General features: G+C 37.2%; 1 protein-coding gene across 11 annotated transcripts in view; it reads right to left on the reverse strand.

Annotated features, from left to right (window-relative positions):
* osbpl1a (oxysterol binding protein like 1A) overlaps positions 1–15,135 on the reverse strand; it is an 81,586-nt gene that overhangs the window by 53,317 nt on the left and 13,134 nt on the right. For 6 of the 11 annotated variants that reach the window (XM_018095055.2, XM_018095057.2, XM_018095051.2 and 3 more), the window contains 11 exons: positions 10,509–10,583; positions 9,293–9,404; positions 8,201–8,286; positions 6,860–7,004; positions 6,173–6,240; positions 6,051–6,095; positions 5,533–5,606; positions 4,414–4,477; positions 2,655–2,753; positions 616–657; positions 260–382 (listed from right to left, as the gene is read on the reverse strand). In XM_018095055.2, the coding sequence (XP_017950544.1) occupies positions 260–382; positions 616–657; positions 2,655–2,753; positions 4,414–4,477; positions 5,533–5,606; positions 6,051–6,095; positions 6,173–6,240; positions 6,860–7,004; positions 8,201–8,286; positions 9,293–9,404; positions 10,509–10,583 (933 nt within the window). Of the gene's footprint in view, positions 1–259; positions 383–615; positions 658–2,654; positions 2,754–4,413; positions 4,478–5,532; positions 5,607–6,050; positions 6,096–6,172; positions 6,241–6,859; positions 7,005–8,200; positions 8,287–9,292; positions 9,405–10,508; positions 10,584–15,135 lie in introns of those variants that run through there. The other 5 variants (XM_012965303.3, XM_018095059.2, XM_012965313.3 and 2 more) reach the window with 5 other exon arrangements.

The raw sequence follows: 15,135 nt of genomic DNA on the forward strand, positions 1-15,135 counted from the left end.
TACAACTACAGAGGGAGAAGATGCATTGTGTATTTATAGGTCTGTAACAAATTCAAATATTCAGATGTTTATACAGGAATTGATACATATTTTTATGCACAACACCTAACTTTTGCTGTACCAGTGTCTCACTAAAGGAAAACACCTTTCCCATTTCTGTATGAACCAAACCCCAATAATTGCCCACCTGTTCTGAGAGGACATCTGACAAACCAGTGTTGTATTAGAACTACTTAAAGGCTTGGCAATAAGCCGGTACCTCAAGGGATTGCTTTAAATCTCCCACAAGTACTAACTCCTCATCTTCATCATCACTCAACTGATCTTGGGAGCAATAGTGAGTGCTGTATGCAGAATGTTCTTCAATTGCAGTCAACCAGTCCTGTTAAAAATTAAAATTATCATCAACTTCATATCGAAACATGATCTCCAAACACTAAAACTCCAGGAGTAAAAGATTACATTTTCCAGTAAACTATCATTTTAGTCTTGTCAGGAAGCATTCAAGCGTACAAATGGTACTGTTATTAATAAGGCAATGACTAAACTATCAGTTGAAAGGAAGAAGAATGAACGCTTGTGTTTGGGCAAACATACTATCCTGAATTTACTCACACAATGCTTAGTGGTGAAACTGCTTTGCTGCTGTGCATCATACTGGCAAAAAAAAAAAAAAAACAGTGCAACTTTGTAAAGTTAATGGTTCCTTTAAACTTCTTATTCTTCTCTGGGAAGTCCTGTGGGACACACACTGCCTGACACGCAGTGGGAACTATACACCAGATACTTCACTCCCTTCTCCGCTCTTAGAAAAAAAAGTTAGCACGCAGCAATGCTTCCTTCCTTTTTAGGAACCATAAAATCAATGTTCTGGATATTCTGGATACTTATGGAACTATGGTAAGTGACTGTACACTTTATAAATCTAACACCTTGTCATAATATAAAGGTGCCCACTTCTGGCCTTTAAGGGGGCTTTCATCTGAAACTGAGACACATTAGGATTATCTCCTTCTTGGGACAGTTATACTAACCTAGAGTAGGGGTGCCCAAAAGGTAGATAGCGGTCTACCAGTAAATCACTTTAGTTTCTGGTAGACCTCGAGATGGAATGCAGTGGCATGAAATCCCGCCACTTCATTTCCCCCCCCCCCCCCCCCGGTATACTGGAGCTTTTGAGTGTGGCTGCTCAAACCATCCGTTTTTGTAGTTTCATCCCAGTATAGAAGATTGTCCCCACCGGGCCGCTGTATATATTTGTTCCTACTTTATATATGTATATACCTTATATATGTGCAGACTACAAAATGGGCCATGAAGAACGGAAGTAAAAACTACTACAATCCTTTCAGGTTAAACTTGAAGTTGGCACTTGAATAATGTTTTGTGGGCATTAAATATGAATTTGACATTGCATTTATATATTGCTATGTGTATTTGCTAAACATCGATTGATACTTTTTCTTGCTTATTATGATAGACGTCGCACAATTTTAAATTTTAACTGTGGGATGGCATACGCAGTGGCGCGATTTGCGGAAAATCGCCGAAGTTGCCTCAAGAGGCAACTTTGGAGATTGCGCCACCACGTATGCCATCCCACCGGTGATTTACATTTTCGCCGGTGGGATGTCATATCGGGGAGATTAGTCGCCCACAACAAGGGAGATTTGTCGCGGGTGACTAATCTCCCCGTGTACCAGAGCCCTGAAAGGTTGCTTTTGTTTGTCTTGATTATGAAGACTTTTAGTGGAAGTATATTTAAACTGTAGTATTCAGAGATAGGTAGCTTAAACCACTACCTTCAAGTAAGTAAATTAATCAAATATTGAAGAGGGTTGGTTGGGCAAGTGCCGGTTTGTGACCAGGCCTGAGATTTGGGTAAACATGACAGTTAAATCTAAAAGTCTTGTCAGGAAGCGTCCTAGGTCACCCAAGTATATAAAGGTATCATCTGCATATAGTTGTATACACTCTTCCATTTCACCCACCCACCAGTGGGTGTTGTCTAATTGCTTGTGCAAATGGCTCCATAGCTAGGGAAAAGAGCAAAGGAAGCAGGGGGGAACTCCCTGTGCCCCTTTTAAGTGGGAATTTTTCACTGTAAGAGCCATTGACCACTATAGAGGCCTTGGGTGAATGGTGCAGCCATTTGCAGAAGCCAGGACTAAAGTTAAAATGGTTCAAAGTGCACCATAAACTATTTGATGATACCTAAAGGAGCCACAGCTCTTTGACCTCAGTTGTCAATTTCAGTGGCTAGGTTTAAGTTGAACCTTCTAATGTTTAAACTGTGGCTTTGCCTGGCATAAAGCTGGTTTGGTTGTCTGCTATTATAATTGGGAGGGCCTTGGCCATTTTCAGAGACAGAATTTTTGGCAAAATGTTTCTATCTGCAGATAAATGGGAAATTTGGTGGTAAGCATCCATCTGTGTAGGGTCTTTGCTTGGCTTACCTAGTAGTACTATAGAGGATTCACATAAGGAAAGAGGTAGTGAAACTTCCATTATGGCATTACTAAATATACATCTACTTCAGCAAATTATCTCAGATTATCAAAATGCATGTCATACCAAGTTAATTGTAACATGAACTGCTCTATTAATAAAGAATGGTGATGGCTATTAGATAATGTGGCCACAGAGGGACTTACCTCCCTTGTATGCTTCAGATTTTTAGGCAAGATTTTAAAGTAATGGATGCTGTCATCAAAACATTTAACAGAGAAAGAGTATCTGTCTGTGGATTTTAACTATATAGAAAAAGGGAATAATAATGACAATACAAATTCTTGATAGGTCATTTGAGAAAATGGTCAGTACATCTCTGTTATATAACAACAGATACACATGCTATGAAAACAAAATAATGCAGCTATACCCCAAATCAAGAGCATTAATTAACATTATTTAATATGAAGGAAACATTGAATAAATTAGAACACATATATAACTCAAATTTAAAAAAAAATATTTGGGCTTAGAGCTAGCAACATTTGATTGTAGTGTGTAATGAACAATCTAGAAGAGTGATTTGGCAGAAAGCTATTCAAATCTATGAGAGAACTAGTGACAGTTCAGTAATGGTCTGTTACTGAGATAAGCAATACAGCATATTTTAAAACTGCTCCACAGAGTTTTTCTTTGTCTTGCTGATATTTCCCCTTCTACTGCTGCCCTCTAGTGTAGAACAATGGCTATCAAAACTTCTCTGCAGTTAAATAAGGTCATTATATATATATATATATATATATATATATATATATATATATATATATATATACTGTCCATCGAAAGCACTCACGGCTCCAAATAGTTACAAAAATAGCGTATTTTATTGCTCCACACTCATATCGACGCGTTTCAGTCCAGTAGGGACCGTCGTCAGGATGATTCACAGAAGCGTCTATAGTGTTCAAATAGTGAGCACAACCAATCATTACACAGAATCAATTAAATATGCTAATGTGTCCAAGTAAATACCGTCCCAATTGAAGGGTAACTAAACTTATTTCAGAGTACAAACATCTATATAATAAATAGTGATAAAAAATTTTAAAAAAGTGAATGAATAGTGATAATTAATTGTGAGTTAAAAATTCTATAGTCAAAATCTAAAAAGCATATATGAGTTACCCCATCTATTAAAGGGCTGCTTTCTTTTCTTTTCTTTTATTCTTTTTATTTTTAAAGGGATCTTTACTGGTATCTGAAAACTATTCACTAAATGAGAGAAAGTTATGATATTTGATCTCATAAGGAGATATTATATAATCCAAAATTTAAATTGGACTCGATATTTGTTCTTATCCAAAATCATAATTATAAAAAGCCAAATACACAACCCCTTTTAGTACAGGATCATAAATATAAATAACTTTACTGTTATTAATATTAGGTATAGCCACAACCACAAAAAACTACATAGCAATAATCCGGTTATAATCGTTATTGTATCCAATGATTATCACATATGCACGTGGCCAACCATCTTGCCCAGCCCATCATTAATATGTAACTCATATTCAAACTTGTTTAGTAACAAACAAATTCATAGGGAACCCATTCAAATTCATAAAAAATAAGATAAAGATTGCATCTCATTAAGTCCACGAGGAGCTATGGTCCCTAGTGGACCAAAACGCGTCGATGTGAGTGTGGAGCAATAAAATACGCAATTTTTTTAACTACTTGGAGCCGTGAGTGCTTTCAATGGACAGTATATGAATTTGATTTGGTGAGCACCCGGCATATGCCTCGTAAGTGGCCTTGAGAATATAACTCGGAATATAACTCGGTGTTGCTGGTCTTTTTGAGATTTACACTGCAAATATTCCCTTAAAGCATACAGTTTAAATACTATTTAAGTATAATTCAAATTCAGAATCATCTTGTACACTACAATGTACTTACTGTGCAGACAGCTTGAGTTAAATGCTTGCAACCTTGGCGATAAGTATTATTTATGGCATCAGCTCTGTAAGATAATACATGATGATTTGGAACAGATTTAAAACAATTATTTTACCAAATATACACACCATTTTGCTCAAGAATCACCTTGCCCTGGTACAGAATCTATTGCAGAGATGTCAGTATTGTGCATGCTCCCATTCACAACTAGAGCAAGGGATAAATGGCAGCAGCACAAAGTGAAACATTTTTTGTTCACAGTGATGCATTTTTTTTAAAAATCTGAATATGCAAATTAGGATTCAGCTTTAGCATGAAATTTGGCCAATTGTTTTGTGTTAAAAAAAATCATAGATTTACCGCATTGCTATTATAAGTAAAGTTTTAAAAAGAAAGACATTTCTGGGCAAACTCACATATCACATAAAAATTCCTCAAAAAGAAAAAAAATGAAAAACCTCTGGTTTACGAGCTACTTGGATACAACCAATTTGTATTAACTTTCCACCGCATAATCACTTGTTAGGCTAGTGCCGCACAGGCAGAGAATCTGTCCCTCTGCTTTAAAATTCTGTTAGTTGTGCTTGCACCCAAAAGCAGTATTTCAGCCCAAAAATGCATACTTGAGCAGTTTCCGGATGAAATATGCTGTATGTGCCTGTGCCCTGGCTGAAGCAATGCTTTTGGGTGCAGGCACAATATCCAGATGCTTCAAGAATTGGGGTGGATTCTCAGACGGCATTTATCCTCAGACCAAGAATCCAGCCTTTATTTTATAGATCATTACAGATTTGTTAAACTGCACCAAAGAAAATATGTCCCCTTATAATAACAGCACAGATAGATGGTAAACAGAAAATGTTTCAGGCATTCTCCTAGTAGATAAGATGCTGCTCCAATGCAGTGTGTGAAAGAGTTTTAAAATCTTAAGCTAGTTATTTATTAGTGTTTTATTTGCTTTTTCTCTGGATCATCTAGAAAGCAATACCCAAATTTTTAAGTAGTGGGCCTAGAAGGACAATTGCAACAATGTGGACAAAGGATTGAATTTGATATTTTTCTTTTGTATCTTCAACAAAAACAATATAATAAAAATCATGTAAAGAACATATTACTCACTGTTTTTGATACCAAGAAATAACTCCATGCTCCAATACTACCCAAAAGACCCTCCACCCAAAGAATCGTGAGCTCTAGAAAGCAAAAATACAAGCATTAGAATGGGATGCCTGTTTACTATAAATAAATAACATAAATGACAATGAAAAACCACCCCAGAAATGGAGCGATACTGGGCACATAAGCTTAAATTGAAAAGTAATCTTCCTATGTTTGATAACAGCAAGATGACTAATCATTGACAGACAGGATTTTCACCGAAAAAAAAGTATCAGTAATTAAGCTAGGGCTGTTGGGGAGCTGTTGAACTGCAATGAGGAGTTCCACTGAATATTTGCTTCACTTTAAAATAAAAATGTAATAATAGTTAAAAATATCTTAAACATGGTTTGCAAGGTAAAAAACACCTACACATATACTGCATGATGTCATATGATTATTTAGGGTCACACAAATAAATCAGAAAGCAATTTTAAGGCAATGAAAGAAACAAATAGCTTACATATTACAAAAAATACCTTACATAGTGCTCCATCAAATCGCTGGAGGTTTCTTAGCACATGCTAGAGAAAATAAAATATTTATTAGCAATCATCTGAAGCCAAGCAAACATCTTCATTCCTGGGTGTATATTTGTCACCTTGACAACTCTGGATTGAAGAACCTGCTTGATTTCCAGTTGCTGTGCAAGATCTATGGGTCTTTGATCTGTAATAATAAACATAAAACAAGAAACTAAATATAAATGAAATACTGGTGAATAACAAAATGACACTCAAACATCATCACATGGGTTTGACTTTATGAGCAGTAAGAGTTATATTATATTTAGATTTAAGCACATTTGACATAACTGCATCTCTGTTGACAAAATGTTGTCACCTTCAGTTCTCCAATACTTCAAAGTCACGTGACATTAAGGGGTAGATTTATCAAAGGGTAAGATTAGAGCTCACCACAGAAAAATTCACCCACTTTCTATTCATTGCTTTGGAATTTTTAGAAGCATATACATCAAATGGAGAACTGCATATGTCACCTATTGATATATACACCTAAAAATAACATAAATTGGGAGAATTTTATTGTAGTGAGCTCTAATCACACACTTTAATATATCTGCCCGTAAGTTTGAATTCAGCAAAATCCCAAAGCAAATCTTCAATACCAAGTTGTAAATGATTATTGAAAGCAGGAAAGCCTTTCAAGTAGGAAATACTGCTCATTTTTAGAATAAACACCTAGTCAAAACTCTATACAGCATACAACAGAACATATTAATAAAAAAAAATTGCATTGGTTGAAGATTTCATGCCAACATCCTTACTTGTTTTGTTCCTTGCATTTACATCAGCTCCACATTTTAGAAGTTTTAAAGCACAATGCTTAAGACCACGATATGCAGCACAGTGCAGTGGGGTATTTCCCATTTGGTCAGTACAGTTGATATTAGGTGGCTTGGGTTTGTTGAGCTGCAATACAAATACAATTGTCACTTTAGGTTATGTGCTGCATGTTTTAAAGGAACAGTAACACTAAAAAATAAAAATGTTTTAAAATAATTAAAATGTAATGTACTGTTGCCCTGCACTGGTAAAAGTTGTGTGTTTGCTTCAGAAAGACTACTGTAGTTAATAGAAATAGCTGTTGTGTAGCCATGGGGGCAGCCATTTAAATTGAAAAAAGGAGAAAAGGCACAGGTTACATAAGAAGATAACAGATAACTGTGTAGAATACAATGGGAATCTATGCTACTTATCTGTTATCTGCTTAGTAACCTGTGCCTTTTCTCCTTTTTTCAATTTAAATGGCTGCCCCCATGGCTACACAGCAGGGTATTTATATAAACTGTAGTAATGTTTATGAAGCAAACACACAACTTTTACCAGTGCAGGGCAATAGTACATAATATATTAGTTATTTTTATACACTTTCATTTTTTGGTGTTACTGTTCCTTTAAGGCAATTCACATGCTATTCCCAATTATTTCAGGATTATTGCCAGGGTTAAGCCTCTTAATTTTTTAGTAAAACAACAATTGTATGTGCCATTCATTATTACCTAAAAGAATTGTTGAACCCATTCTCCCATCAACAATTATGTTCAGACTGTTTAGCCCCATCCATGACCCTGAGTGGATCTTCCAGTGTATGGTCACCTTTAGTTTAGATTAAGCACAATGTACTATTTTGTTTTTACAGAGAAAAATTTAATTGTTTTTAAAAATTGAAATTATTTTCTTCAAATGAACTCTACGGATGACCACCCCAAAATTTGGAGCTTTCTAGATAACTGGTTTCCATATAAGGGATCCCATATCTGTACCCTAAAAGCTGGCGTTCACCCATTGTATGCCTAAAGTACTGCTAGGGCCAATAATTCGATTTTTTTTTTTTTAAGATAGGTGTTTTGGTGCCAATAGTGCTTGCTACAAATAAGCATAATAGGTTTTCGGACTATAAATGTGTTTTTTTCTTTATACACCCACTATGACCTTCCAATCAGGATCCTGTACACACTCTCTACAGCATGCAAGTTTGCAAGATTTTGCAATTTTCTCATGATTTGCTAGCAACAAGGAAAATACTGCTGGCAAAGGTTTATTTTACAGAATACAGAGAAGGCAAAATATTGATTGCTGGCATCTGAATAATTCTGTAAGCTTACCAACTCTGACAGTCTTAAAATATTTCCTTCACGTGCAGCTGCCAAAAGCATTTCTTCAAGCTTTATTTCTTGTGTCCGTTGTGCAGCTAACAAGAAAGTTGGTACATCAGACAAAATCCTGCATTTTTCCTTAAATCTCCTTAATATATGAAATACACAGGGTAGCAGGCAACAATACATCAAGTTTTCTGTGTATACCTCGACAGCAAAATAGGTCAAACAATTGTTGCCTCGCTATCTGGACTACACTGCCTCTAATGCAAGCGATTTACAAAGACTATTCATTATATCTGTGCCTACCCCAGAGCTTACCATATAGGGTGCACATTATATGCACACATACATCTTAATTTTCAAACTATGAAACACTGAGCACAGTACCTAACACACAAAACGTTTGGTTTTACAGACAGACATTATGTAGTCAAATGGAATGCTATTGATCCTGACAAAATCCATCATTTAACCGATATAGAGGACCAAATTATTTCTTTGAAATACTTTACACTAGGCTGCTGTAAACACAAGTGGAAACACAAGCAAAAAGGCTGGCAGGGAATGAATTACCTCCTCATACTGTATCTGTCCTTATTGGTATGTATTCTGTAGGGGTAATTTACAGCAAGGGCAGTGTGCATAATGAAAAAAAATTGCAGAAATTAGCCAGTTTTGCACTTTGTACAATACAACCTTCTCTGCTGCTATATTGCTGAAGGTCCCTGTGCTCTCAAACACTGCGGCTACCCCTTGAGTTTGGCAACATGAGGGATGGCGAGAGCATGTAGGTGAACCTTCATCCCCTAACTTGGTAGAACTCTAAAACTTTTGTAATTCATGAAAAGTTTTCTTGGATGTTGAGGGGAGGAACAATCTGCAAAATTTTATGTGTGGAAATCACTAAGAAAAAGCAACTTCAAATTTTGATAGTATTTTTAACATTTGAAGTAATTTTTCCTAAAGCATTAAGACCCTCTGGAGAATCCTGACAAGCTCTATTTTCTCTCTTAGTAATCAGATAACTCAGCCTTTCCATGGTTTAACATTTGAAACTGCTAATAGGTTTAATAATAAACATCATAAATTGTTTCTTGCCTTCTAACATGGTCTTGATCTCCTTGTCGTGGGTCATATCTTTAGCAGTTTGCCCCTCTCCATTAATTACAGTAGTGTCAGCACCGTACTCCAGCAGCAGCATGACAATGTCCTAATCAATTATGATTGAACCAAATTAAGTGAATGGGCATATTCTTGCAAAGTAATCAAGCATAAATGGCTTTAAACTGGAATAAATGGCAAGGCATTTTTATTAAATGGCATTATACATGCACAACTGTAAAATGCATTGAAGTAATAAAGTAAATAGCAGTAAAATATGAGGGACTGAAGGACGGTGCTACAGTAAGTAAGGCAAAAGGTATTGTATACATTTGAGTGATGAGGTATACATACAGTTGTGAACATGCTAAATAAAAGAATGTATATGAAAATGAATTTAAATGTGTTTATAAAAAAAAAAAAAGACAAATTTAACGCAAGTAAAATGTACACTTTATTGCACGAGATCAATCATAAAATAACAAGAGGACTAACACAAATAATACATGGAAACAACGTTGTATATATAACTATATTTTTTTTTTATTTCAAGCATCTACTCATTTTTTTGGGGGTGCTGTTTCAAACTTTAGACAAATAGATATGTTAGGTAAAACATTTTGTTTGTTGTATTTTTATTGCATGTTTTTTAACGTAATATTTTGAGACAAAATGTGCTTATGTTCTTAAATTTATAAAACCTTTTGCAAAACTGCTTTGGAATGATTTTGGCTTATTCTTCCCACCAGATTTGCTCCAGGTTGTTCAAGAAAGTTCAATGACACTTGTGCACATCACTTTTCAGATTATCCAACAGATTCACAGCTTCATTAAGAGCAGCGCTTTGACTCACCATTTTGTTTTAAACCCTCCATTGTTACTTTTGCCTTGTGCCTGGGATCACTGTCTCACTGAAAGATTCATTTTTCACCCAAGCATCAGTTTTGAGTTGGAATAGGATAATTTGCATCATTTTAAACAGAAACCTAGTACGGCTGATGAAAAGCAGCTCCACAAAATGATGCTACCATCACATCACTGTGGGCATGGAGTTTTTGAGCTTTAGGCAGTGTTAGATTAGCATCACACATATAGCTTTCACTTAGGCCAAAATCTGTCTTGGCTTAATCACAAAACCCTTTGCCAGATCACACTTGTCCCACAGCTGCTAAAAACTCTAAGGTATAAAATTGCAAGAAATCATGTTTTTTACCTTACGACCAGTAAATGCAGCACGATGCAGAGGTGTATCTCCCATATCATTCTGAACATTGACAGCAGCTCCAGCCTGCCAAACCACAAGTGAAAAATAGCTAAAACATTAATATATACCCAGATAATCCCAAACAATAACTATACACCTTTAGTTCATTCCTTCATAAAAAGCTAAAAGAGTGATCTCCAAATAAATTCTGATTGGCCATTTAATTCAAGAACAGTACATAGTTAGAGGTACAGGTATCGGACCCCTTATACGGAAACCCATTATCCAGAAAATTCCAAATTACGGAAAGGCCAACTCCCATAGACTCCATAATTCACCTTTTTAAAAAAACTATTTACTTTTTCTCTCTAATAATAAAACAGTACCTTGTACTTTATCCTAACTAAGATATAATTAATCCTTATTGGAGCCATAACAATCCTATTGGTTTTAATTACTGTTTAAATAATTTTATTACAAGACTTAAGGTACGAGATCCAAATTACAGAAAGACCCCTTATCCGGAAAACCCCAGGTCCCAATAATTCTGGATAATGGGTCCCATACCTGTACTTTAATGTGAATTAATATATTATATATACAGTGAGGAACATACAGTGATGGCCAAAATTGTTGGCACCCCAGAAATCAAGTATTTCTCACAGAAAAGTATTGTAGTAACACATGTTTTGCTATACACATGTTTATTCCCTTTGTGTGTATTGGAATAGAACAAAAAAAGGGACAAAAAAAAGCAAACTGGACATAATGTCACACAAAACTCCAAAAATGGGCTGGACAAAATTATTGGCACCCTTAACTTAATATTTGGTTGCACACCCTTTGGAAAAAATAACTGAAATCAGTCGCTTCCTATAACCATCAATAAGCGTCTTACACCTCTCACCAGGAATTTTGGACCACTCTTCCTTTGCAAAATGCTCCAGGTCTCTCTAATTGGAAGGCGCCTTTTCCAAACAGCAATTTTAAGATCTCTCCACAGATGTTCAATGGGATTTAGATATGGACTCATTGCTGGTCACTTCAGAACTCTCCAGCGCTTTGTTGCCATTCATTTATGGGTGCTTTTTGACGTATGTTTGGGGTCATTGTCCTTCTGGAAGACCCAAGATCTCGGACGCAAACCCAGCTTTCTGACACTGGGCTCTACAGTGCGACCCAAAATCCTTAGGTAATCCTCTGATTTCATGATGCCTTGCACACGTTCAAGACACCCAGTGCCAGAGGCAGCAAAACAACCCCAAAACATAATTGAACCTCCACCATATTTCACTGTAGGTACTGTGTTCTTTTCTTTGTAGGCCTCATTACATTTTTGGTAAACAGTAGAACGATGTGCTTTACCAAAAAGCTCTATCTTGGTCTCATCTGTCCACAAGAAGTTTTCCCAGAAGGATTGTGGCTTACTCAAGTACATTTTGGCAAACTGTAGTCTTGCTTTTTTTATGTCTCTGTGTCAGCAGTGGGGTCCTCCTGGGTCTCCTGCCATAGCGTTTCATTTCATTTAAATGTTGAAGGATAGTTCGCGCTGACACTGATGCTCCCTGAGCCTGCAGGACAGCTTAAATTTCTTTGGAACTTGTTTGGGGCTGCTTATCCACCATCCGGACTATCCTGCGTTGCAACCTTTCCTCAAGTTTTCTCTTCCGTCCATGCCCAGGAAGATTAGCTACAGTGCCATGTGGACAAAGGCAAATCTAGATCTCTGGAGATGGACTTGTAACCTTGAGACTGTTGATATTTTTCCACAATTTTGGTTCTCAAGTCCTCAGACAGTTCTCTTCTCCTCTTTTTGTTGTCCATGCTTAGTGTGGCACACACAGACACACAATGCAAAGACTACTGCAATACTTTACTGTGAGAAATACTTGATTTTCTGGAAAAATTTCTGGGGTGCCAACAATTTTGGCCATGACTGTAAGTATTTGAACACCCTGCGATTTTGCAAATTCGCCCACTTAGAAATAATGGAGGGGTCTGAAATTCACATTGTAGGTGCATTCCCACTGTGAGAGAAAGCATTTAAAAAAACCCCAAAAAACAGGAAATCACATTGTATGATTTTTAAAGAATATATTTGTATTGCACTGCTGCACATACAGTGGAGGAAATAATTATTTGACCCCTCACTGATTTTGTAAGTTTGTCCAATGACAAAGAAATGAAAAGTCTCAGAACAGTATCATTTCAATGGTAGGTTTATTTTAACAGTGGCAGATAGCACATCAAAAGGAAAATCGAAAAAATAACTTTAAATAAAAGATAGCAACTGATTTGCATTTCATTGAGTGAAATAAGTTTTTGAACCCTCTAACAAAAAAAGACTTAATACTTAGTGGAAAAACCCTTGTTTGCAAGCACAGAGGTCAAATGTTTCTTGTAATTGATGACCAAGTTTGCGCACATTTTAGGAGGAATGTTGGTCCACTCCTCTTTGCAGATCATCTCTAAATCCCTAAGGTTTCGAGGCTGTCTCTGTGCAACTCTGAGCTTGAGCTCCCTCCATAGGTTTTCTATTGGATTAAGGTCCGGAGACTGACTAGGCCACTCCATGACCTTAATGTGCTTCTTCTTGAGCCACTCCTTTGTTGCCTTTGCTGTATGTTTTGGGTCATTGTCGTGCTGGAACACCCATCCACGACCCATTTTCAGTTTCCTGGCAGAGGGAAGGAGGTTGTCGTTCAGGATTTCACGATACATGGCTCCGTCCATTTTCCCGTTAATGTGAATAAGTTGTCCTGTGCCCTTAGCAGAAAAACACCCCCAAAGCAAAATGTTTCCACCCCCATGCTTGACGGTGGGGACGGTGTTTTGGGGGTCATAGGCAGCATTTTTCTTCCTCCAAACACAGCGAGTTGAGTTAATGCCAAAGAGCTCTATTTTGGTCTCATCAGACCACAGCACCTTCTCCCAGTCACTCACAGAATCATTCAGGAGTTCATTGGCAAACTTCAGACGGGCCTGCACATGTGCCTTCTTGAGCAGGGGGACCTTGCGAGCCCTGCAGGATTTTAATCCATTGCGGTGTAATGTGTTTCCAATGGTTTTCTTGGTGACTGTGGTCCCTGCTAATTTGAGGTCATTAACTAACTCCTCCCGTGTAGTTCTAGGATGCTTTGATGGTCATTTTGTGCTCCTTCCATTTTCGAACAATCGCACCAACAGTTGTCACCTTCTCTCCCAGCTTCTTGCTAATGGTTTTGTAGCCCATTCCAGCCTTGTGCAGGTCTACAATTTTGTCTCTGACATCCTTGGACAGCTCTTTGGTCTTTCCCATGTTGGAGAGTTTGGAGTCTGCTTGATTGATTGATTCTGTGGACAGGTGTCTTTTATACAGGTGACTAGTTAAGACAGGTGTCCTTAATGAGGTTGACTAATTGAGTAGAAGTGTCTAACCACTCTGTGGGAGCCAGAACTCTTAATGGTTGGTAGGGGTTCAAAAACTTATTTCACTCAATGAAATGCAAATCAGTTGCTATCTTTTATTTAAAGTTATTTTTTCGATTTTCCTTTTGATGTGCTATCTGCCACTGTTAAAATAAACCTACCATTGAAATGATACTGTTCTGAGACTTTTCATTTCTTTGTCATTGGACAAACTTACAAAATCAGTAAGGGGTCAAATAATTATTTCCTCCACTGTAAGTATTTGAACACCTGGCAATCAGCAAGAATTCTGTCTCTCAGAGACCTGTTTCTCTGCCTTTAAATAGTCCACCTCTACTCCACTCATTAATCTAAATTAGTAGCACCTGTCTGAGCTCTATAAAGACACCTGTCCACCCCACAGTCAGTCAGACTCCAATTACTACCATGGGCAAGACCAAAGAGCTGTCATAAGACACCTGAGACAAAATTGTGGACCTCCACAAGGCTGGAAAGGCCTACGGGGCAACTGCCAAGCAACTTGGTGAAAATAGATCAACTGTTGGAGCAATTGTTAGAAAATGGAAGAGGCTAAAGACGACTGTCAGTCTCCCTAGGACTGGGGCTCCATGCAAGATCTCACCTCGTGGGGTACCACTGATGATAAGAAAGGTGAGTAATCAGCCCAGAACTACAAGGGAGGAGCTGGTCAATGACATGAAGAGAGCTGAGACCACAGTTTCAAAGGTCACTGTCGGTAGAACACTACGCCATCATGGTTTCAAATCATGCATTGCACGGAAGGTTCCCCTGCTCATCACATGTCCAATGTCCACTATACTGTATTAAGGAGAGGATGAATGGGGCCATGTATTGTGAGGCTTCTGTACCAAATATTAACACTGATTTTCTCAGGTGCTCAAATACTTATGCACAGCAGTGCAATACAAAAAAAATCAGGAAATCACATTGTATGAATTGTATTTACATTCTTTAAAAATCATACAATATGATTTCCTGCTTTTTTTTTTTTTAAATGCTGTCTCTCACAGTGGGAATGCACCTACAATGTGAATTTCAGACCCCTCCATGATTTCTAAGTGGGAGAACTGGGAGCAAAATCGCAGGGTGTTCAAATAATTATGTTCCTCACTGTATATATAGTATCCTTAATAATAAAGGTGGCCTGGAAGGAGTACATATTTAAGCATGCTTTTCCCTGTCAGTGTAGCTATGTGAGGAATGTAAC

The sequence above is a fragment of the Xenopus tropicalis genome, chromosome 6, assembly GCF_000004195.4.
Source record: "Xenopus tropicalis strain Nigerian chromosome 6, UCB_Xtro_10.0, whole genome shotgun sequence".
Lineage (NCBI taxonomy): Eukaryota > Metazoa > Chordata > Amphibia > Anura > Pipidae > Xenopus > Xenopus tropicalis.